Here is a 25163-nt window from a genome sequence, read left to right on the forward strand (position 1 = left end):
AGACTACATCACCTGCTTTACCCTCATCTACACATCTAGTCACCTCCTTGAAAAATGCAGTCAAGTTTGTTAGACATGATCTCCCCCTGACAAAGCCATGCTGAATATCCTTGATTAATCCCTGCCTCTCCAAGTGGAGAGTAATCCTGTCCCTCAGAATTTTTTCCAGTAGTTTCCCAACCACTGATGTTAGACTCACCGGCCTATAATTACCTGGTTTATCCCTGCTACCCTTCTTGAATAATGGTGCCACAGTCGCTGTCCTCCAGTCCTCTGGTACCTTTCCTGTGGCCAGAGAGGATTTGAAAATTTGTGTCAGAGCCACTGCAATCTCCTCCCTTGCCTCACACAACAGCCTGGGATACATCTCATCTGGGCCTGGGGATTTATCCATTTTTAAGCCCACGAGAACTGCTTAGACCTCCTCCCATTCGATGCTAATTTGTTCGAGTATATCACAATTCCTCTCCCTGATCTCTACATCTACATTGTCCTTCTCCATAGTGAACACAGATGGAAAGTAATAATTTAAAACCTTACCTATGTCTTCCGGCTCCACACACAGATTGCCACATTGGTCCCTAATGGGCCCTGCTCTTTCCCTGGTTATCCTCTTGCCCTTATACTTATAAAATGCCTTGGGATTTTCCTTTATCTCGCCCGCCAGTGTTTTTTCATGCCCCCTCTTCGCTCTCCTAATTACTTTTTTAAGTACCCTCCCCCCAACACTTTCTATACTCCTCTCGGACCTCCGCTGTTTTCAGCCCTCTGAATCTGCCATCAGCCTCCTTTTTTCTCCTTATACAATCCTCTATATTCCTTGACATCCAGGGTTCCCTGGATTTGTTGGTCCTACCCTTCACCTTTACGGGAACATGTTGGCCCTGAACTCTCTCTATTTCCTTTTTGAATGACTCCCATTGGTCGTGAATGGTGGTGGACATTAAACAACTAACAGGAGGAGGTGGCTCCACAAATATCCCTATCCTCAATGATGGGGGAGTCCAGCACATCAGTGCAAAAGATAAGGCTGAAGCATTTGCAATAATCTTCAGCCGGAAGTGCCTAGTGGATGATTCATCTCAGCCTCCTCCTGAAGTTCCCAGCATCACAGATGCCAGTCTTCAGCCAATTTGATTCACTCCACATGATGTCAAGAAATGAGTGAAGACACTGGATACTGCAAAGGCTATGGGTCCTGACAAAATTCCAGCAATAGTACTGAAGACCTGTGCTCCAAAGCTTGCTGTGCCCTTAGCCAAGCTGTTCCAGTAGCGCTGCAACATTGGCATCTACCCGGCAATGTGGAAAATTGCCCAGGTATGTCCTGTACACAAAAAACAAGACAAGTCCAACCCGGCCAATTACCGCCCCATCAGTCTGCACTCGATCATCAGTAAAGTGATGGAAGATGTCGTCGACAGTGCTATCAAGCAGCACTTGCTTTGCAGTAATCTGCTCAGTGACACTCAGTTTGGGCTCCGTCAGGGCCATTCAGCTCCTGACCTCATTACAGCCTTGGTTCAAACATGGACAAAAGAGCTGAACTCAAGAGATGAGGTGAGAGTGATTGCCCTTGACATCAAGGCAGCATTTGACCAAGTATGGCATCAAGGAGCCCTAGCAAAACTGGAGTCAATGGGAATCAGGGAAAACTCTCCACTGGTTGGAATCGTACCTAGCGCAAAGGAGGATGGTTGTGGTTGTTGGAGGTCAATCATCTGAGCTCCAGGACATCACTGCAGGAGTTCCTCAGGGTAGTGACCTAGGCCCAACCATCTCCAGCTGCTTCATCAATGACCTTCCTTCAAGCATAAGTTCAGAAGTGAGGATGTTCACTGATGAATGTGCAATGTTCAGCACCATTCGAGACTCCTCAGATACTGAAGCAGTCCGTGTAGAAATGCAGCAAGATCTGGACAATATCCAGGCTTGGGCTGGTAAGTGGCAAGTAACATTCATGCCACACAAGTGCCAGGCAATGACCATCTCCAACAAAATAGAATCTAACTGTCTCTGCTTAGCATTCAATGGCATTACGATTGCTGAATCCTGCACTATCAACATCCTGGGGGTTACCATTGACCAGAAACTGAACTGGAGTAGTCATATAAATAAGATGACTACAAGGGCAGGCCAAAGGCTCAGAATTGTGTAATGTGACAGGATTAATTAATGACCTCAGAGTAAAGGCACGTCTAGGTAGCAGCGGCCACAATATGATTGAATTTTGATTGAGTTTGAAAGAAGAGTGAGTCTGAGACTAGTATTTTAAACTTAAATAAGGGCAACGATGTGGGCATGAAAGCTGAGCTAGCTGAAGTGAACTGGGTTACTAGGCTAGGAGATAGATCAATCGAGAAGCAGTGGCAGACATTCAAGGGGATATTTCAGACTACACAGGATAAGTATATTCTTACTATAAAGAATAATTCTAAGAGGAGGACCCATTATCCATGGTTAACTGAAGAAGTTAAGGAAAGCATCAGACTTAAGGAAAAAGCATATAATTGCGCAAAGATGAGTGGCAGGTCCGATGATTGGTCAGAATATAAAGAACGGCAGAGAATGACTAAAAGGTTAATCGGGAAAAGAAGTTAGAGTATGAGAGGAAGCTAGCTAGAAATGTAAAAACGGGTAGCAAGAGATTCTACAGGTATTTAAAAAGGAAAAGAGCAAGTAAAGTGAGTGTTGGTCCTCTAGAGGGTGAGAATGGGGAGTTAATAGTAGATAATAAGGAAATGGCAGATGAAATGAACAAATATTTTGCTTCTGTCTTCACTGGAGAAGATACAAAAAGCATTCCAGTAAGAGCTGTAAATCAGGAAGTTGAAGGAAGAGAGGAACTTGGTGAAATTAAATCACCAGAGAAGCGGTACTGACCAAACTGATGGAGCTGCGGGCTTCGTCCTTGGGTCTTAAAAGAGGTGACTAATGAGGTAGTACATGCATTAGTGTTAATTTTAGTGTTAATACTCCACTGCCTTGTGGGCGTCTCGGGAGAGACCAAGGCGAAGGGAGTTATCCCGAACAGAAAATCCGGAGCGGAACCCTAAAGGCGGTCATGTGTCACCTTTGGCATGTTTCCGGCAGTTCCTGCAGTCATACTGGTGCCAAACGTCATGCTCTGCACTCCTTTGGACCCCACCAGGAAGGCCGAGAGGGGGGTTTTGACACTTGGGCAACTCACAACCTCCATACGGGTTGCCTTTGTCGGTGGGAGAGGTCATCGCATCTCACTGGATAACTACCGCCTGCCTCAAACCGGGCAGCCCCCGGTCAGTAAGGTTCTGTCCCGCCACAGTCCACCTGCTTCAATGGGTGCTTGGAGCTCAGGGTCATTGCCCGACAAGTGGACTGTAACACCGCACCAAACAGCACGACCAAAAAAGGAAAGAAGGTACCAGCCCCTCGTTTTGCAAGCTGGAACGTCAGAACTATGTGTCCTGGCCTGTCGGAAGACCTTACACAAATCAACGATTCTCGGAAGACCGCCATCATCAACAACGAGCTCAGTAGACTCAATGTGGACATTGCAGCACTTCAGGAGACACGCCTCCCTGCGAGCGGATCTCTAAGAGAGCAAGTCTACACCTTCTTCTGGCAGGGTAAGGATCCTGAAGAACCAAGACAGCACGGAGTGGGCTTCACCATCAGAAACTCTTTGCTCAGCATGATAGAGCCACCCTCAAATGGCTCGGAACGCATACTGTCCATCCGACAGTTCACCGCCTCTGGTGTAGTACACTTACTCAGCATCTATGCTCCAACACTCTGCTCCCCACCTGAAGATAAAGACCAGTTCTACGAGGAACTCCATAATATCATTAGCAGCATCCCCAACACTGAACACCTATTCCTGCTGGGGGACTTTAATGCCAGGGTTGGGGCCGACCATGACTCATGGCCCTCCTGCCTTGGGCGCTATGGCATTGGAAGGATGAATGAGAATGTACAGAGACTGCTTGAGTTGTGTACCTATCATAACCTCTGCATCACCAACTCATTCTTTCACACTAAACCCAGTCACCAGGTTTCTTGGAGGCACCTAAGATCACGTCGTTGGCACCAGCTGGACCTCATCGTCACAAGCCTCTTTAAACAGCGTTCAAATCACACGCAGCTTCCACAGTGCGGACTGCGACACCGACCACTCCCTGGTGTGCAGCAAGCTACGCCTCAAACCAAAGAAGCTGCATCACTCCAAGCAGAAGGGCCGCCCGCGCATCAACACTAGCAGAATTTCTCATCCACAGCTGTTGTGTAATTTTCTAAATTCACTTGAAAAAGCCCTCCAAAACACTCCCACAGGGGATGCAGGGATCAAGTGGGCCCACATCAGAGACGCCATCTATGACTCAGCAATGACCACTTATGGCAATCGTGCAAAGCAGAATGCAGACTGGTTTCAATCTCACATTGAAGAGCTGGAACCTGTCATAGCCGCTAAGCACATTGCACTGCTGAACTACAAGAAAGCCCCCAGCGTGTTAACATCCGTAGCACTTAAAGCTGCCAGAAGCGCTGCACAAAGAACAGCCAGGCGCTGCGCAAATGACTACTGGCAACACCTATGCAGTCATATTCAGCTGGCCTATGACACAGGAAATATCAGAGGAATGTATGATGACATTAAGAGAGCTTTTGGGCCAACCATCAAGAAGATTGCCCCCCTCAAATCTAAATCAGGGGACACAATCACTGACCAACGCAAGCAAATGGACCGCTGGGTGGAACACTACCTAGAACTGTACTCCAGGGAGAATGTTGTCACTGAGACCGCCCACAATGCAGCCCAGTCTCTGCCAGTCATGGATGAGCTGGATGTACAGCCAACAAAATCGGAACTCAGTGATGCCATTGATTCTGTAGCCAGCGGAAAAGCCCCTGGGAAGGACGGCATTACCCCTGAAATCATCAAGAGTGCCAAGCCTGCTATACTTTCAGCACTGCACGAACTGCTTTGCCTGTGCTGGGACGAGGGTGCAGTACCACAGGACATGCACGATGCCAATATCATCACCCTCTATAAGAACAAGGGTGACCGCGGTGACTGCAACAACTACCATGGAATCTCCCTGCTCAGCATAGTGGGGAAAGTCTTCGCTCGTGTCGCTTTAAACAGGCTCCAGAAGCTGGCTGAGCGTGTCTATCCTGAGGCATAGTGTGGCTTTCGAGCAAAGAGATCCACCATTGACATGCTGTTCTCCCATCGCCAGCTACAGGAGAAATGCCGCGAACAACAGATGCCCCTCTACGTTGCTTTCATTGATCTCACCAAGGCCTTTGACCTCGTCAGCAGACGTGGTCTCTTCAGACTACTAGAAAAGATTGGATGCCCACCAAAGCTACTAAGTATCATCACCTCATTGCATGACAATATGAAAGGCACAATTCAGCATAGCGGCGCCTTATCAGACCCCTTTCCAATCCTGAGTGGCGTGAAACAGGGCTGTGTTCTCGTACCTACATTGTTCGGGATCTTCTTCTCCCTGCTGCTCTCACATGCTTTCAAGTCTTCAGAAGAAGGAATTTTCCTCCATACAAGATCAAGGGGCAGGTTGTTCAACCTTGCCCGTCTAAGAGCGAAGACCAAAGTACGGAAAGTCCTCATCAGGGAACTCCTCTTTGCTGACGATGCTGCTTTAGCAGCTCGCACTGAAGAGTGTCTGCAGAGACTCATCGACAGGATTGCGGTTGCCTGTAATGAATCTGACCTAACCATCAGCCTCAAGAAAACAAACATCATGGGACAGGACGTCAGAAATGCCCCATCCATCAATATCGGCAACCACACTCTGGAAGTGGTTAGGAGTTCACCTACCTAGGTTCAACTATCACCAATAACCTGTCTCTCGATGCAGAATTAAACAAGTGCATGGGAAAGGCTTCCTCTGCTATGTCCAGACTGACCAAGAGAGTGTTGGAAAATGGCGCACTGACACAGAACACAAAAGTCCAAGTGTATCAAGCCTGTGTCCTCAGTACCTTGCTCTACGGCAGCGAGGCCTGGACAACGTACGTCAGCCAAGAGCGACGTCTCAATTCATTCCATTTTCGCTGCCTCCGGAGAATCCTTGGCATCAGGTGGCAGGACCGTATCTCCAACACAGAAGTCCACGAGGCGGCCAACATCCCCAGCAGATACACCCTCCTAAGCCAGCGGCGCCTGAGATGGCTTGGCCATGTGAGCCGCATGGAAGATGGCAGGATCCCCAAGGACACATTGTACAGCGAGCTCGTCACTGGTACCAGACCCACCGGCCGTCCATGTCTCCGCTTTAAAGACGTCTGCAAACGCGACATGAAGTCCTGTGACATTGATCACAAGTCGTGGGAGTCAGTTGCCAGTGATCGCCAGAGCTGGCGGGCAACCATAAAGGCGGGGCTAAAGCATGGCGAGTCGAAGAGACTTAGCAGTTGGCAGGAAAAAAGACAGAAGCGCAAGGAGAGAGCCAACTGTGTAACACCCCCAACAACCAATTTATCTGCAGCACCTGTGGAAGAGTCTGTCACTCTAGAATTGGCCTTTATAGCCACTCCAGGCGCTGCTTCACAAACCACTGACCACCTCCAGACGCTTACCCATTGTCTCCCGAGACAAGGAGGCCAAAAAAGAAAAAGAGTGTTAATTTTTCAAAATTCGCTAGATTCTGGAAAGGTTCCATCAGACTGGAAAATAACAAATATAACCCCTGTATTCAAGTGGGGAGGCAGAAAACTGGTAAATGTTGGCCAGTTAGCTTGACGTCTGTCGTGGGGAAGGTGTTAGGATCGATCATTAAGGAGGCTATAGCTGGGCACTTAGAAACTCTCAAGGTAATCGGGAATAGTCAGCATGGCTTTGTGAAACGGAGATCATGTTTATTCAATTTATTGGAGTTCTTTGAAGGAGTAACATGTGCCATGGATAAAGGGGATCCCGTTGACATACTCTCCATGGATTTCCAGAAGGCATTTGACAAGGTGACACATAAAAGGTTATTGCGCAAAGTAGCAGCTCATGGTGTAATGGGTAACATATTAGCATGGATGGAAGATTAGCTGGCTGGCAGAAAGCAGAGAGTATGCATAAATGGGTCCTTTTCTGATTGGCAGGATGCGACGAGTGGATTCCTGCAGGGGTGTGCTGGGGCCTCAACTTTTTACAGTTTATACAACTTAGATGAGGGGAGCGATAGCCTTGTAGCTAAATTTGCAGATGACATAAAGATAGGTAGGAATGTATGTTGCGAAGAGTACATAGGGAGGTTGCAGACCGATATAGGTTGAGTGAGTGGGCAAAAATCTGGCAAATGGAGTATAATGTGGGAAAATGTGAAGTTATTCACTTTGGTAGGAAGAATAAAAAAGCAGAGTATTACTTAAACGGAGAACGTCTGCAGAACTCTGAGGTGAAGAGGGATCTAGGTATTCTTGTGCATGAGTCACAGAACGTTAGTATACAGGTATAGCAAGTAATAAAGAAGGCTAATGGAATGCTATCCTTTGTTATAAGAGGATTTGAAAATAAAAGTAAGGATATTATGCTTCAGTTATACAGGGCATTGGTGAGACCACATCTCGAATACCATGTGCAGTTTTGGTTGCCTTATTAAGGAAGGATGTGAATGCGTTGGAGGAGATTTGCTAGATTGATACCTGGAATGAGCAGGTTGTCTTATGAGGAAAAGTTAGACAGACTGGGCTTGTTTACACTGGAGTGGAGAAGAGTGAGGGGAGACTTGATTGAAGTATATAAGATCCTGAACCGTCTTGACAAGGTGGATGTGGAAAGGATGTTCCCTCTTCTGGGGAGTCAAGAATTAGGGGGCACTGTTTTAAAATTAGGGGTCATCCTTTTAGGACAGAGCTGAGGAGAAATTTTTTCTCTCAGAGGGTTGTGCGACTTTGGAACTCTGCCTCAGAAGGTGGTGGAGGCGGGGTCATTGAATATTTTTAAGGCGGAGGTACATAGATTCTTGTTGGCAAGGAAATCAAAGGGTAGATGGCAGTGTGCAATTCGAGACACAAACAGATGAGCCATGATCCTATTGAATGGCGGTACAGGCTAGAGGAGCCGAATGGCCTACTTCTGCTCCTAATTCATATGTTCGACTCCTGCGGTGAGTAACTCACCTCCTGACTCCCCAAAGCCTGTCCACCATCTACAAGGCACAAGTCAGCAGTGTGATGGAATACTGTCCGCTTGTCTGGATGGGTGCAGCTCCAACAACACTCAAGAAGCTCGACACCATCCAGGACAAAGCAGCCCGCTTGACTGGCAATCGATCCACAAACATTTACTCCCTCCACCACCAATGCACAGTGGCAGCAGTGTGTACCATATACAAGATGCACTGCAGCAATGCAACAAGGCTCCTTAGACAGCACCTTCCAAACCCGCGACCGCTACCAACTAGAAGGACAAGAGCAACAGATGCATGGGAACGCCACCACCTGCAAGTTCCCCTCCAAGTTGCACACCATCCTGACTTGGAACTATATTGCCGTTTCTTCACTGTTGCTGGGTCAAAATCCTGGAACTCCCTTCCTAACAGCATTATGGGTGTACCTACCCCACATGGACTGCAGTGGTTCAAGAAAGCATCTCACCACCACCTTCTCATGGGCAGTTAGAAGTGGGCAATAAATGCTGGCCTGCCTAGCAACACCCACATCCCCATAAACGAATTAAAAAAAAATTTGGTGCGAGTACACCCACAGTTGATGGGAGGATGAGCTGTATAGGATTCCCTTTTAAGGAAGGAAATCTGCCGTCCTGACCTGGTCTGATCTACATGTGACTCCAGACCTACAGCAATGTGGTGAACTGTTAAATACCCACTGAAATGGCCTAACAAGCCACTCAGTTCAAGGGCAATTAGGGATGGGCAATAAATGCTGGCCTAGCCAGCGACGCCCACATCCCACGAATGAATCATTAAAAAAATTTAGATGATGCCTGGGCTTCCCAATTAGGGCAGGACATTTTCCTCCTGCCTTGGCCCCCACTCACCCAACTCCTGCCTGGAGTTGAACTCAAAGCTATAACATCTACAACAATATTAGTGGATGTTCACTGATGCTAAACAGAAGATCTATAACTCACAGTTGTTCAGTAAAACAGCTCCACTCTAAACGACCATCAGTTTTTCCAAGATGTCTGGGAAGCACAACGTTTTCTTTTCATTTGAAGTCTGTGTTTGGGACAGTAGCCTTTGAATAAAATTCTGAAAATCTGAGTAAAAAGGCATTCTGTGCTGGTGTACCTTCAAACTAGAAAAGATAGTCCTGATTCCGCCCATGGTAAGTTCTTGTCACAGCCAAAGTGTCAGACAGGCACTAAGTAGAGGAGAAGTAGGTGCTTGAGTCACTTCTGTAATTTTGCACCTTGTTAACTGCTGGTAATAGTACCGTGTGATACTCGGTAAGAGGTTGCTGCCCAACTGTTAGGAGAAAATGGTGTTAGGAAAACATGCTTTACGTCGAATGATGATTTTTAATCCACTGACTGACAACTTGAATTGAATTTTTTTTTAAAAGAAATAAAAGGTGACTCGATGCTGGCAGCTAAAGTTGATCAATGCAATTTGCATGACTGTACTTTCCACATTCTAATTCATTGAGCTGGAGATAGCATGTCTGCACAGATCCATCAAGGACAATGACCTGGGGAATCTGAGTGAACCACCATTAGCAAGGTGACAAGTTATTCAACTGGTAAAGACGAACCACTCAAACCTAATCACTTGAACAATGGGACCCTTCTGTGAGAAGGGAATTCCTGGGCATGGATTACTTAAGTTGCAAGAGGGAATACACTAGTAGTAATGACCATGCTTGAATCACAGGGTGACGGTCGTGTGACAGGCCCACCCTTTGTGTGCTTAAGCTGGTGTTTTCTCTGCAGTAAGGAGATAAAGAAGCTTGACACTGACGAGAGAAAGCCTGAGTGGGGGCACTCCTTCCTTCCTCTCCATCCAACCCACCTAGCAAGCTTTGAACCCTGTTTGCTGACCTTGACCACACAGGGACGCCCCTGCTGCAGACAGAGACTCCTTGAAGGAAATCAGCCCACTGTCTCCAGGAGAATAGCCAAATCAGCCATCCATATCTTCAAATCGGAAGCCTCAGGACCACCAAAGGAAAGTCTCACGACCACCAAATTCAGCCTGAAGCCAGCCGAGTCACCAGCCTCCACAGACTGTGTACCCCTTATATTTCTCTAGACTCTAATTTGACCAGTCTATCCTTCCCCACTCTGTAAACTATTTCTGTGTGTGTGTGTATGTGAACTTCGAGTGTGTGTGTGTGGGAAAGTCAGACCGTATTTTATTATTTTACTTAGATTGGTTTAAGTACAATAAAGCTAACCTCTTTCTTTGTTAAACTCAAGAAAGCCCGTCTGATTGATTGTTTTATGATCACAGCGCATAAACAGTTAAACACCCACTGAATTGGCAAGTATATCCTCTTCAAAAAGAAATAAACCTGTTGAGGTCAAACAAGGAAAGGGAAAATAGGGGAGCCCTTCAACCCCTCGGGAGCCCCTTGGGGGCTCGTCTGGGATTGAACCCACAGACTAATGAGAAATTGGAAACGGGAAACCACTTTGATCCCTAGCCATAATTTAAAAACTGCAATACAAGTTTTCTTGTGGTTTTCAGTGCTAGAACACTAAAATGTCCACATTTGAGGCCAATACCTTCCTAGAACAGAGTGAAATAACTTGGGACTGTTTAAAGGCCCTATCCGTTCAAGAGTTAAGGAATATACCTAGAGATAAATATCAGTGAAAAGCTAGGAAACTCAAAATCCTAAAACCATTTTGAAATTGAAATTGTATATCAGGAGACAGACATAGACTCTGAAACAGACAGACTAGGATTAGCCAAGATACAGCTGGAGCAGTGGAGACGAGAGCTAGAATTCTGAGAAAAAAGGGGAAGATAGGAACGGAAGGAGAAAGAATTCCAGGAAAGGGAGAGACAGGAATGGGAAAAGAGAGAGGGCATTCCAGGAAAGAGGGAAAGAAAGAGCTTTCCAGAAGGAGAGGCAGGAAAGAGTTAAGGCAGCTCAAACCAAATAGGGGAAGACCCAAAGTACCCAGTGAAGGCACCACGAGTGAGGGAACTAACCCTAGCTCAGTACCGAGTATTGAGCTCTTAAGGTTCTCCTGATTGTTACAACCGAGGCGGGAGGTGTGCACTGTTTATTCTAGTCCCACTTCTTCACAGGTCACAACATATATTTAAATTTCCCACTTACCGATACAATCATGTACTCTATTTTCCCGATAATAAACACACCAACCAGGTTTATTCTTAACCAAGAATCAAGTAAAACATCTTCTTTGGCCTCCTTATCTCGAGAGACAATGGGAAAGTGCCTGGAGGTGGTCAGTGGTGTGTGGAGCAGCGCCTGGAGTGGCTATAAAGGCCAATTCTAGAATGACAGGCACTTCCACAGGTGCTGCAGAAAAATTTGTTTGTCGGGGCTGTTACACAGTTGGCTCTCCCCTTTCGCTTTTGTCTTTTTTCCTGCCAACTGCTAAGTCTCTTCGACTCGCCGCACTTTAGCCCCGCCTTTATGGCTGCCCGCCAGCTCTGGCGATCGCTGGCAACTGACTCCCACGACTTGTGATCAATGTCACAGGCCTTCATGTCGCGTTTGCAGACGTCTTTAAAGCGGAGACATGGACGGCCGGTGGGTCTGATACCAGTGGCGAGCTCGCTGTACAATGTGTCTTTGGGGATCCTGCCATCTTCCATGCGGCTCACATGGCCAAGCCATCTCAAGTGCCGCTGACTCAGTAGTGTGTATAAGCTGGGGATGTTGGCCGCTTCGAGGACTTCTGTGTTGGAGATACGGTCCTGCCACCTGATGCCAAGTATTCTCCGGAGGCAGCGAGGATGGAATGAATTGAGACAGCGAAGATGGAATGAATTGAGACGTCGCTGTTGGCTGACATACGTTGTCCAGGCCTCGCTGCCATAGAGCAAGGTACTGAGGACACAGGCTTGATAGACTCGGACTTTTGTGTTCCATGTCAGTGCGCCATTTTCCCACACTCTCTTGGCCAGTCTGGACATAGCAGTGGAAGCCTTTCCCATGCGCTTGTTGATTTCTGCATCTAGAGACAGGTTACTGGTGATAGTTGAGCCTAGGTAGGTGAACTCTTGAACCACTTCCAGAGCGTGGTCGCCAATATTGATGAATGGAGCATTTCTGACATCCTGCCCCATGATGTTCGTTTTTTTGAGGCTGATGGTTAGGCCAAATTCATTGCAGGCAGCCGCAAACCTGTCGATGAGACTCTGCAGGCACTCTTCAGTGTGAGATGTTAAAGCAGCATCGTCAACAAAGAGGAGTTCCCTGATGAGGACTTTCCATACTTTGGACTTCGCTCTTAGATGGGCAAGGTTGAATAACCTGCCCCCTGATCTTGTGTGGAGGAAAATTCCTTCTTCAGAAAACTTGAACGCATGTGAAAGCAGCAGGGAGAAGAAAATCCCAAAAAGTGTGGGTGCGAGAACACAGCCCTGTTTCACGCCACTCAGGATAGGAAAGAGGTCTGATGAGGTGCCGCCATGTTGAATTGTGCCTTTCATATTGCCATGGAATGAGGTGATGATACTTAGTAGCTTTGGTGGACATCCAATCTTTTCTAGTAGTCTGAAGAGACCACGTCTGCTGACGAGGTCAAAGGCTTTGGTGAGATCAATGAAAGCAATGTAGAGGGGCATCTGTTGTTCGCGGCATTTCTCCTGTATCTGACGAAGGGAGAACAGCATGTCAACAGTCGATCTGTCTGCACGAAAGCCACACTGTGCCTCAGGGTAGACGCGCTCGGCCAGCTTCTGGAGCCTGTTTAGAGCGACTCGAGCGAAGACTTTCCCCACTATGCTGAGCAGGGAGATTCCACGGTAGTCGTTGCAGTCACCGTGGTCACCTTTGTTTTTATAGAGGGTGATGATATTGGCATCGCGCATGTCCTGAGGTACTGCTCCCTCGTCCCGGCACAGGCATAGCAGTTCATGTAGTGCTGAGAGTATAGCAGGCTTGGCACTCTTGATTATTTCAGGGGTAATGCTGTCCTTCCCAGGGGCTTTTCCGCTGACTAGAGAATCAATGGCATCACTGAGTTCTGATTTTGTTGGCTGTATGTCCAGCTCATCCATGACTGGTAGAGGTTGGGCTGCATTGAGGGCGGTCTCAGTGACAACATTCTCCGTGGAGTACAGTTCTAGGTAGTGCTCAACCCAGCGGTCCATTTGTTTGCGTTGGTCAATGATTATGTCCCCTGATTTAGATTTGAGGGGGGAGATCTTCTTGATGGTTGGCCCGAGCTCTCTTAATGCCATCATACATTCCTCTGATGTTTCCGCTGTCTGAGGCCAGCTGAATATGACTGCATTGGTTATTCTTAACTATGAATCAAGTAAAACATACAAATTGCAATATTAAAGCCCCGTATTTATCCTAGCCCTCACATACATACACACCAGTTAACCGAGAAAAAATAAAAGGGATTTTTGTTTACAGCCATTACATGCGGCTACCTCTCCCTTCCATTCCTGCAATTAGGTTCTGGTGGGGTTCTGATTTTTCTCAAAGGGTTGTCTTGGTGGCACTTTCAGTCCTTCTACAGTCCTTTCAACCTCAGTCCCTTGTTTTTCCCTCGCAGATGTGCAGTGTCTCCTCTCAACGTCCTTCTTGCTTCAGGTAAGCCTCTCAGAGCCTTTTTAAATGGCTTTTAGCAAACTCTTCTGGCTCTCGCCCAGCCCCCACCGCCACTCAGCCTTCTGCCCGTGCACGCCCTTTTCATTCAGAAATACACCATGGGGCCGCTAATTGGCTGCCCTGCGCGTGGTACCAGCGGCAGCGAGGCGTGGAGTGGGAGTGAGTTCTTCACCCGCTTCCACCTCATCGGACTTTGAGCCGTCGACAACGGTAGAATTCCGGCCTATGGGCTTAATTTTACCAGCCTTCCAATGTCGGGGATCGTGGTGGGGAAACATGGAAAATCTTTCTGGGAGAGGCCTGCCATGAGCCCCGACGCGGGGAAGGCCCTGCCACCTTTTACCGCCAGTGAGGCCTTGGTGTGGCCCCCCTGCTTCTCAGTGGCAAGGCCTTCATTTACATATTGAAATCAATTTAAATAAATGCAAATTAACTTACCTTGACCCAACGGCCATCCCACGCCGATATTCCAGCCAGTGTCAGGATTTCCATTCGGGGATCTGAGGCATGACACTGGTAGGGAGGGGGGAGGAGTGGAATTTTCAGGTCGGCGGGTGGGGGGGAGGGGTGAAAACTGCTCCAATTGGTCGTGGGAATGGTGAGAAGGGGTTGAGGGTCAAAGGAGCTGAAGTTGGGGCGTGAAAGTTCAGCATGGCAAAAAGTGTATTTTGGGGGGCACAGGTCATTTTATGGATTGTTCTCTCAGTGAAGGGGTGGGAGTGGAGTTTCAAAGTCTAATTAAAATTGAATTTCCATGTTTATTGCAGTGGGACCTTTAAAAATTAAAATTACGGTAAGGGCTTGAAGATCTTTAAAAATGACGCTGCGCCTGTGCAGTGGCAGTGGACGCTGTTGCCAGGGATGGTGCACCCGCACCCTACACGTCATTACGCCTTCCGTCCACACCATGCTAATGAACTGCCACGCGTAATATCACGGTGGCTCCACGGTGCACGTCTTGTGCGTGCGTGCACCGCGCACTTTTTCAAGCTCGCCGCCGAGAACGGCGGCAAGCTGATAAAATTCAGCCCTCCGTGTTAGTGCTACTACCAACCATAGAACCATAGAAAAGTTACGACACAGAAAGAGGCCATTCAGCCCATCATGTCTGCGACGGCTGAAAAAACTAGCTGCCCATTCTAATCCCACCTTCCAACACCTGGTCCGTAGTCTTGCAGGTTACAGCACTTCAGATGCAGGTCCAGGTGCCTTTTAAAATAGGCGACATGTTTAGAGAGAGGATCTGGATCGGCGCAGGCTTGGAGGGCCGAAGGGCCTGTTCCTGTGCTGTAATTATCTTTGTTCTTTTGTTCTTTGTTAAATGAGTTGACAGTTTCTGCCTCCACTACTGTTCCAGGCAGCAAATTCCAGACACCCACCACCCTGAAATTGTTTTTCCTCATGTCCCTCTAATCCTTCTACCAATCACCTTAAATCTGTGCCCCCTGGTAATTGACCTCTTCACTAGGGGAAACAGGTTCTTCTTGTCTACTCTATCTAGGCCCCTCATAATTTTGTACACCTCTATTAAGTCTCCCCCTAGCCAATCCAATCTTCCCTCATAGCTGCAATTTTCAAGCCCTGGCAACATTCTTGTAAATCTCCTCTGTACTCCCTCCAGAGCAATTAGTTCTTCCTGTAATGCGGTGACCAGAACTGTACGCAGTACTCCAGCTGGGGCCAAACCAGCATTTTATACAGTTCCAGCATTACATCCCTGCTTTTCCATTCTATACCTTGGACAATAAGGGAAGCATTCCATATGCCTTCTTCACCACTTTATCTACCTGTCCTGCCACCTTCAGGGACCTGTGCACATGCACTCCAAGGTCTCTCACTTCCTCCAACCCTCTCAATATCCTCCCGTTTATTGTGTATTCCCTTGCTTTGTTTGCCCTCACCAAATGCATTCCCTCACACTTCTCCAGATTCAATTCCTTTTGCCACTTTTCCGCCCACTCAACCAAACCATTGATATCATTCTGGAATCTACAGCTGTCCTCTTCACTATCAACTACATGGCCAATTTTTGTGTCTTCTGCAAATTTCCCAATCATGCCTCCCACATTTAAGTCCAAACCATTAATATATACCACAAACAGCAAGGACCCAACACTGAGCCCTGTGGAACGCCACTGGAAACTGCTTTCCATTTGCAAACACATCTGTCGACGATTATCCTTTGTTTCCTCTGTCACTGAGCCAATTTTGGATCCAATTTGCTACATTCACCTGTATACCATGGACTTTTACTTTTCTGACCAGTCTGCCGTGTAGGACCTTGTCAAATGCCTTACTAAAATCCACATAGACAACATCCACTGCACTACCCTCATCGATCCTCCTTGTTACTTCCTCAACAATTGAGTAAGGCACGACCTTCCCTGAACAAATCCATGCTGACTATCCCTGATTAATCCATGCCTTTCGAAGTGACAATTTATCCTATGTCTCAGAATTGATACTAATAATCAGACTAACCGACCTATAATTATTTGGCCTCTCCCTCGGACCATTGTTAAACCATGGTACAATGTTTGCAGACCTCCAATCCTCTGGTACCTCGCCTGCATCTAGTGAGGATTTGAAAATGATCCTCAGAGCGACTGTTATTTGCTCCCTGGCTTCCTTTAACAGGCTGGGATACAATCCATCCGGCCCTGATGATTTATCCACTTTCAAAGATGTCAGACCTTCTAGTACTGCCTCTTTTATTATGTTTATTGTACCTGCTCAGCATAGTGGGGAAAGTCTTCGCTCGAGTCGCTTTAAACAGGCTCCAGAAGCTGGCTGAGCGTGTCTACCCTGAGGCACAGTGTGGCTTTCAAGCAGGGAGATCCACCATTGGCATGCTGTTCTCCCTTCGTCAGCTACAGGAGAAATACCGTGAACAACAGATGCCCCTCTACGTTGCTTTCATTGATCTCACCAAAGCCTTTGACCTCGTCAGCAGACGTGGTCTCTTCAGACTACTAGAAAAGATTGGATGTCCACCAAAGCTACTAAGTATCATCACCTCATTCAATGACAACATGAAAGGCACAATTCAGCATAGCGGCGCCTCATCAGACCCCTTTCCCATCCTGAGTGGCGTGAAACAGGGCTGTGTTCTCACACCTACACTTTTTGGGATTTTCTTCTCCCTTCTGCTCTCACATGCGTTCAAGTCTTCAGAAGAAGGAATTTTCCTCCACACAAAATCAGGTGGCAGGATGTTCAACCTTGCCCGTCTAAGAGCGAAGACCAAAGTACGGAAAGTCCTCATCAGGGAACTCCTCTTTGCTGACGATGCTGCATGAACATCTCACACTGAAGAGTGTCTGCAGACACTCATCGACAGGATTGCGGCTGCCTGCAAGGAATCTGGCCTAACCATAAGCCTCAAGAAAATGAACATCATGGGACAGGACGTCAGAAATGCTCCATCCGTCAATATCAGCGACCACGCTCTGAAAGTATACAGGAGAACTTTTTAGCTCAATATGTAGAGGATCCAACAAGGGAGGGTGCAGTGCTGGACCTAATTCTGGGGAATGAAGCCGGACAGGTGGTTGATGTGTTGGTGGGGGAGCATTTTGGTGATAGCAACCACAACATGGTACAATTTAAGCTTGTTACGGAGAAAGAAATAGACAAGTTGCAAAAAAAGGTTTTGGATTGGGAGAGAGCGAATTTTAATAAAATAAGCAGGATCTGGCCAAGGTAGACTGGAAAGAGTTACTTGTCTGGAAATCTACAGAAGAGCAGTGGGGGGCATTCAAAAAGGAAATGGGGAGGGTACAGGCCCAACATGTTCCCTCTAGGGTAATAGGTAGGAGCAACAAGCCCAGAGAACCATGGATGACCAGAAACATTCAGGGTATGATGACAACGAAAAGAGAGGCTTTTAGCAAATACAAGGAGAGCAAATCAACGGAAGCATTTGTGGAGTACAGAAAGTGTAGGATGGAGCTTAAGAAAGCAATTAGGAGAGCAAAGAGGGGATATGAGAAAGCTCTGGTTGGTAAAAGTAGGGAAAATCCCAAGATATTCTATAAGTATATCAATGGGAAGAGGATAACCAGGGAAAGAGTAGGACCCATTAGGGACCAAGGGGGAAATTTGTGTGTGGAGCCAGAGGACATTGATAGGACATGTGAATACTTCACATCTGTCTTCACACAAGAGAATGAGGATGTAGATATGGAAATTAGAGAGAGAGATTGTGAGGTTCATGAGCAAATTGTCATAGGGAGTGACAAGGTATTGGAGGTTTTGGCAGGCTTAAAAGTGGACAAATCTCCAGGTCCGGACGATTTGTGTCGCAGGATGCTGTGCGAGGCGAGGGTGGAGATTGCAGGGGCTCTGACCCTAATTTTTAATTCCTCTCTGGCCACGGGGGAGGTGCCAGAGGACTGGAGAACAGCTAATGTGATCCCACTATTGAAGAAAGGTTGCAGAGATAAGCCAGGGAACTACAGACCAGTGAGTATCACATCAGTGGTAGGGAAACTATTGGAGAAAATTCTGAAGGAGAGAATCTATCTCCACTTGGAGAGGCAAATTTTGATTAGGAATAGTCAGCATGGCTTTGTCAGATGGAGGTCATGCCTAACAAATTTGATTGAATTTTTTCAGCATGTGACCAGGTGTGTAGATGAGGGTAGTGCAGTTGATGTCGTTTACATGGATTTCAGCAAAGCCTTTGACAAGGTCCCACATGGGAGACTTATCAAGAAAGCAAATGCACATGGGATACAAGGTAACTTGATAAGGTGGATTCAAAATTGGCTCAGCTGTAGGAGACAGAGAGTGATGACAGACGGCTGTTTTAGTGACTAGAAGCCAGTGTCCAGTGGCGTACCACAGGGATCTGTGCAGGGTCCCCTATTGTTTGTCATTTATATAAACGACATAGATGACTATGTGGGGGGTAGGATCAGTAAGTTCGCGGATGACACAAAGATTGGCCGAGTGGTTAACAGTGAGGTGGAGTGTCTTAGGTTACAGGAAGATATAGACGGGATGGTCAAATGGGCAGAAAAGTGGCAGATGGAATTTAACCCTGAAAAGTGTGAGGTGATACACTTTGGAAGGAGTAATGTGACACGGAAGTATTCAATGAATGGCCTGACACTGGGAAGTTCCAAGGAACAAAGAGAACTTGGCGTGTTTTTCCATAGATCTCTGAAGGCAGAAGGGCAGGTTAATAGGGTGGTGGAAAAGGCATACGGGACACTTGCCTTTATCAATCGAGGCATAGATTACAAAAGCAGGGAGGTCATGTTGGAGTTGTACAGAATTTTGGTAAGGCCACAGCTGGAGTACTGTGTGCAATTCTGGTTGCCACATTATAGGAAGGATGTGATTGCACTGGAGTGGGTGCAGAGGCGATTCACCAGCATGTTGCCTGGGATGGAATATTTAAGCTCTGAAGAGAGGTTGGATAGGCTTGGGTTGTTTTTGCTGGAGCAGAGAAGACTGAGGGGTGACCAGATCCAGTGGAAAAGATTATGAGGGGCATGGACAGGGTGGATGGGGAGCAGCTGTTCCCCTTAGTTGAAGGGTCAGTTACGAAGGGTCACAAGTTTAAGGTGAGGGGTGGGAGGTTGAAGGGGGATTTGAGGAAGAACTTTTTTACCCAGAGGGTGTTGACGGTCTGGAATGCCCTGCCTGCGAGGGTGGTAGAGGCAGGTTGCCTCACATCCTTTAAAAAGTACCTGGATGGCTTTGGGCCAAGTGCTGGCAAATGGAATGAGGTAGACAGGTCAGGTGCTTTCATGCATCGGTGCAGACTCGATGGGCCGAAGGGCCTCTTCTGCACTGTATTATTCTGTGATTCTGGTTCAAGAGTTCGCCTACCTAGGCTCAATAATCACCAGTAACCTGTCTCTCGATGCAGAAATCAACAAGCGCATGGGAAAGGCTTCCACTGCTATGTCCAGACTGGCCAAGAGAGTGTGGGAAAATGGCGCACTGACACAGAACACAAAAGTCCGAGTGTATCAAGCCTGTGTCCTCAGTACCTTGCTCTACGGCAGCGAGGCCTGGATAACGTATGTCAGCCAAGAGCGACATCTCAATTCATTCCATCTTCGCTGCTTCCAGAGAATCCTTGGCATCAGGTGGCAGGACCGTATCTCCAACACAGAAGTCCTCAAGGCGGCCAACATCCCCAGCATATGCACCCTACTGAGCCAGCGGCGCTTGAGATGGCTTGGCCATGTGAGCCGCATGGAAGATGGCAGGATCCCCAAAGACACATTGTACAGCGAGCTCGTCACTGGTATCAGACCCACCGGCCGTCCATGTCTCCGCTTTAAAGACGTCTGCAAACGCGACATGAAGTCCTGTGACATTGATCACAAGTCGTGGGAGTCAGTTGCCAGTGATCACCAGAGCTGGCGGGCAGCCATAAAGGCGGGGATGAAGTGTGGTGAGTCGAAGAGACTTAGCAGTTGGCAGGAAAAAAGACAAAAGCGCAAGGGGAGAGCCAACTGTGTAACAGCCCCGACAACGAATTTTATCTGCAGCACCTGTGGAAGAGTCTGTCACTCGAGAATTGGCCTTTATAGCCACTCCAGGCGCTGCTTCACAAACCACTAACCACTTCCAGGTGCTTACCCATTGTCTGTCCTGGTGAATCGCCTCGGCACCTCCCTGCTTTTGTAATCTATGCCTCGATTGATAAAGGCAAGTGTCTCATATGCCTTTTTCACCACCGTATTAACCTGCCCTTCTGCCTTCAGAGATCTATGGACAAACACGCCAAGGTCCCTTTGTTGCTCGGAACTTCCCACTGTAAGGCTATTCTTTGAATACTTCCGTGTCACATTACTCCTTCCAAAGTGTATCACCTCACACTTTTCAGGGTTAAATTCCATCTGCCGCTTGACCATCCCATCTATATCTTCCTGTAACCCAAGAAACTCAACCTCACTGTTAACCACTCGGTCAATGTTTGTGTCATCCGCGAACTTACTGATCCTACCCCCCCACATAGTCATCTATGTCATTTATATAAATGACAAACAATAGGGGACCCAGCACAGATCCCTGTGGTACGCCACTGCACACTGGCTTCCAGTCACTAAAACAGCCATTTATCATCGCTCTCTGTCTCCTACAGCTAAGCCAATTTTGAATCCACCTTATCAAGTTACCCTGTATCCCATGTGCATTTGTTTTCTTGATAAGTCTCCCATGTGGGACCTTGTCAAAGGCTTTGCTGAAATCCATGTAAACGACATCAACTGCACTACCCTCATCTACACACCTGGTCACATGCTCAAAAAATGCAATCAAATTTGTTAGGCATGACCTCCATCTGACAAAGCCATGCTGACTATTCCTAATCAAATTTTGCCTCTCCAAGTGGAGATAGATTCTCTCCTTCAAAACTTTCACCAATAGTTTCCCTACCACTGACGTGAGACTCACTGGTCTGTAGTTCCCTGGCTTATCTCTGCAACCTTTCTTAAATAGTGGGACCACATTAGCTGTTCTCCAGTCCACTGGCACCGCCCCCGTGGCCAGAGAGGAATTAAAAATTAGGGTCAGTGTCCCTGCAATCTCCACCCTCGCCTCCCACAGCATCCTGCGACACAAATCGTCCGGACCTGGAGATTTGTCCACTTTTAAGCCTGCCAAAACCTCCAATACCTTGTCACTCCCTATGACAATTTGCTCAAGAACCTCACAATCTCTCTCTCTGAGTTCCGTATCTACATCCTCATTCTCTTGGGTGGAGGCAGATGTGAAGTCTTCGTTCAACACCCTACAAATGTCCTCTGGCTTCCCCCTTGGTCCATCATGGGTCCTACTCTTTCCCTGGTCATCCTCTTCCCATTGACATACTTATAGAATATCTTGGGATTTTCCCTACTTTTACCAGCCAGAGCTTTCTCATATCCCCTCTTTGCTCTCCTAATTGCTTTCTTAAGCTCCATCCTACACTTTCTGTACTCCACTAATGCTTTCATTGATTTGCTCCCCTTGTATTTGCTAAAAGCCTCTCTTTTCCTTCTCATCGTACCCTGAATGTTTCTGATCATCCATGGTTCTCTGGGCTTGTTGCTCCTACCTATTACCCTAGAGGGAACATGTTGGGCCTATACCCTCCCCATTTCCTTTTTGAATGCTCCCCACTGCTCATGTGTAGATTTCCCGACAAGTAACTCTTTCCAGTCTACCTTGGCCAGATCCTGCCTTATTTTAGTAAAATTCGCTCTCCCCCAATCCAAAACCTTTTTTTGCAACTTGTCTATTTCTTTCTCCATAACAAGCTTAAATTGTACCATGTTGTGGTTGCTATCACCAAAATGCACCCCCACCAACACATCAACCACCGGCTTCATTCCTCCGAATTAGGTCCAGCACTGCACCCTCCCTTGTTGGATCCTCTACATATTGAGCTAAACAGTTCTCCTGTATACATTTTAAGAACTCCACTCCATCTAAGCCTTTAACACGATGACTATCCCACAGGCGGCACAGTGGTTAGCACCACAGCCTCACAGCTCCAGCGACCTGGGTTCAATTCTGGATACTGCCTGTGCGGAGTTTGCAAGTTCTCCCTGTGACCGTGTGAGTTTTCGCCGGCTGCTCCGGTTTCCTCCCAAAGCCAAAAACTTGTAGGTTGATAGATAAATTGGCCATTGTAAATTGCTCCTCGTGTAGGTAGGTGGTAGGGGAATACAGGGACAGGTGGGGATGTGGTAGGAATATGGGATTAGTGTAGGATTAGTATAAATGGGTGGTTGATGGTCGGCACAGATTCAAAGGGCCTGTTTCAGTGCTGTATCTCTAAATAAATAAATAATGTTGGGAAAGTTGAAATCACCTAATATAATTACCCTGTTATTTTTTTTACACACCTCTGTGAATTGCGCACATATTTGCTCCTCAATTTCCCGCTGGCTATCTGGGGGTCTATAATAAACACCTAGCAATGTGGCTGTCCCTTTTTTATTCCTACACTCTACTCATAAAGCTTCATTTGATGCCCCCTCCAAGCTATCATCTCTCTTTGCTGCAGTAACTGACTCCTTAACTAATATTGCAATGCCCCCTCCTCTTTTACCCCCTCCTCTGTCTCGCCTGAAGATTCTATATCCCAGGATATTGAGCTGCCAATCCTGCCCCTCCCTCAACCATGTCTCCGTGATGGCTACTATATCACAATTCCACGTGTCAATCCTTGCCCTTAACTCATCCGTTTTACCTGCAATAATCCTGGCATTAAAGTAGAGGCCATCCATCCTAGCCTTACTCCCTTGAAACTTACTTCCGCTGTATTCCCTCTGACTTGTTTGCTTTCCTGTGTTTAGCTGTGTTCCTATTCTGCTAGGAGTCTGCGTCCCGTCCCCCTGCCAAATTAGTTTAAACTCCTCCCAACAACACTAGCAAACCCACCAGCAAGGATGTTAGTCCCTGTCTGGTTCAGATATAGACCGTCCCAGTTGTACAGGTCCCACCTTCCTAGAAACGGTCCCAGTGGTCCAGGAATCTAAAACCCTCCCTCCTGCACCAACTCTTAAGCCACGCATTCATCTGTGCTATTCTCCTATTTCTATACTCGCGAGCACGTGGCACTGGGAGTAATCCAGAGATTACAACCCGAGAGGTCCTGGTTTTTAGTCTACTGCCTAACTCCCTGAATTCTTGTGGCAAGACCTCATCCCTCTTTCTACCTGTCATTGGTACCAACATGTACCATGACCTCTGCCTTATCACCCTCCCTCTTCAGGATGCCCTGCAGCCGTTCTTTGACATCCCGGACCCTGGCACCAGGGAGGCAACACACCATCCTGGAGTCACGTTGACGGCCACAGTCGCGCCTATCTGTTCCCCTGACTATAGAATCCCCTATTACTATTGCTCTTCCTCTCTTTCCCCCTTCCTGTGCAGACAGGCTGCTGTGGTGCCAGAAGCTTGGCTCTGTCCGCACTCGCTGGAGGAACCAGCCTCATCAGCCTTCAAAATGGAATACCGATTTGCAAGCTGGACCCCAGGGGACTCCTGAACTACCTGCCTGTTTCTCTTGGATTGCCTGGTGGTCACCCATTCCCTTCCTTCCTCAAGTCCCTTCAGCTGCGGTGTGACCACCTCTCTAAATGTGCTATCCGCGATGCTCTCAGACTCGCGGATGCTCCACAGTGTTTCCAGCCGCCATTCCAGCTCTGAAACCCGAGCTTCCAGGAGCTGCAGCTGGACACACTTCCTGCACACATGCTGATTCCGGGGACTAGAAATGTTCCCAGATTCCCACATGTAGCAAGAGGAGCAAACCATGGCTTTAAGCTCTCCTGCCATGACTAAACCCTTTAAATTTAAAACTTCAGAAGACTATTATAATAAAAAAATAAATCAACTAAGTCTTGCTAAAACAATGACTTACAATTCAATCCAGTTTGAAAAATACCCACCAGGACTTACTCACCAGTCAACTGTGCTCTTTGGAACAAAAACAAGAAATGCTGGATTCACTCAGCAGGTCTGGCAGCATCTGTGGAAAGAGAAGCAGAGTTAACGTTTCGGACCCGAAACTTTAACTCTGCTTCTCTTTCCACAGATGCTGCCAGACCTGCTGAGTGAATCCAGCATTTCTTGTATTTGTTTCAGATTTCCAGCATCCGCAGTATTTTGCTTTTATTTTGTGCTCTTTGGAAACTCTCGGCTCCCCTCACGCTCTTTAAGGACAGGTAGGAAATGAAAGGAGCTCCTCGCTCCCTCCTTACCGAACTCCCTCAGGCACAAAACGCCCACTTTAGCACTCTAATGCAGCCCCAAGTCAGCACTCCAGTGCACCAGGGAGGCAACATACCATCCTGGAATCACGTCTGCCACCACAGAAACATCTGTTTGTTCCCCTAACTGTAGAATCCCCTATCACTATTGCTCTCCTGTCTTTTTTTCTCCCTCCCTGCACAGCTGAGCCACCCATGGTGCTCTGGTCATGACTCTCGCTGCACTCTCCAGAGGAACCCCCTATCTCATCGGTACTCAGAACTGAATGCCAATTAGAAAGTGGGATTCCCTCTGGGGATTCCTGCACTACCTGCCTTGTCCTTTTTGTCTGTCTGTCAGCCACCCAGTCCCTCTCTGCCTACGCTGTCTTAAGCTGCGGGGTGACCACCTCCTGAAACGTGCTGTCCACATATCTCTCGTCCTCGTGAATGCACCTCAGAGGCAGTCAGGAAAGAGGAGGGTGAAAGGACATTGAGGACAAGTTATAAGGAGGCCTGGAGGATTCCCAAATCAAACCCCCTACCATCCGGTTAGCAAACACCAAAATGTTAGGGAGATTATACTGTCCTATTTAAACGCAGAACAGAGGAAACCTAACAAGGCTGCTCATAGCGTTTAAAGAGATCTACAGGGACAAACCAAGGTGCACAACCCTAGCTCTACACAATGTGGATGTAGGAGAGACTCCTCCCATAAAGCAAAATCCCTAT

The 25163-nt window shown here is 47.4% G+C and overlaps 1 protein-coding gene across 9 annotated transcripts in view; it reads left to right on the plus strand.

The window, feature by feature from the left end:
- The window catches only part of LOC137346878 (uncharacterized), a 398647-nt gene that overhangs the window by 26797 nt on the left and 346687 nt on the right, over positions 1-25163 (plus strand). The window contains exon 1 of one of the 9 annotated variants that reach the window (XM_068010842.1): positions 20094-20140. The exons of the other annotated variants lie outside the window; for them this stretch is intronic. Coding sequence (XP_067866943.1) covers positions 20131-20140 — 10 coding nt within the window. The 5' untranslated portion in view covers positions 20094-20130. Of the gene's footprint in view, positions 1-20093; positions 20141-25163 lie in introns of those variants that run through there. 9 annotated transcript variants of the gene reach the window in all.

Source organism: Heterodontus francisci, chromosome 30, assembly GCF_036365525.1.
Source record: "Heterodontus francisci isolate sHetFra1 chromosome 30, sHetFra1.hap1, whole genome shotgun sequence".
Lineage (NCBI taxonomy): Eukaryota > Metazoa > Chordata > Chondrichthyes > Heterodontiformes > Heterodontidae > Heterodontus > Heterodontus francisci.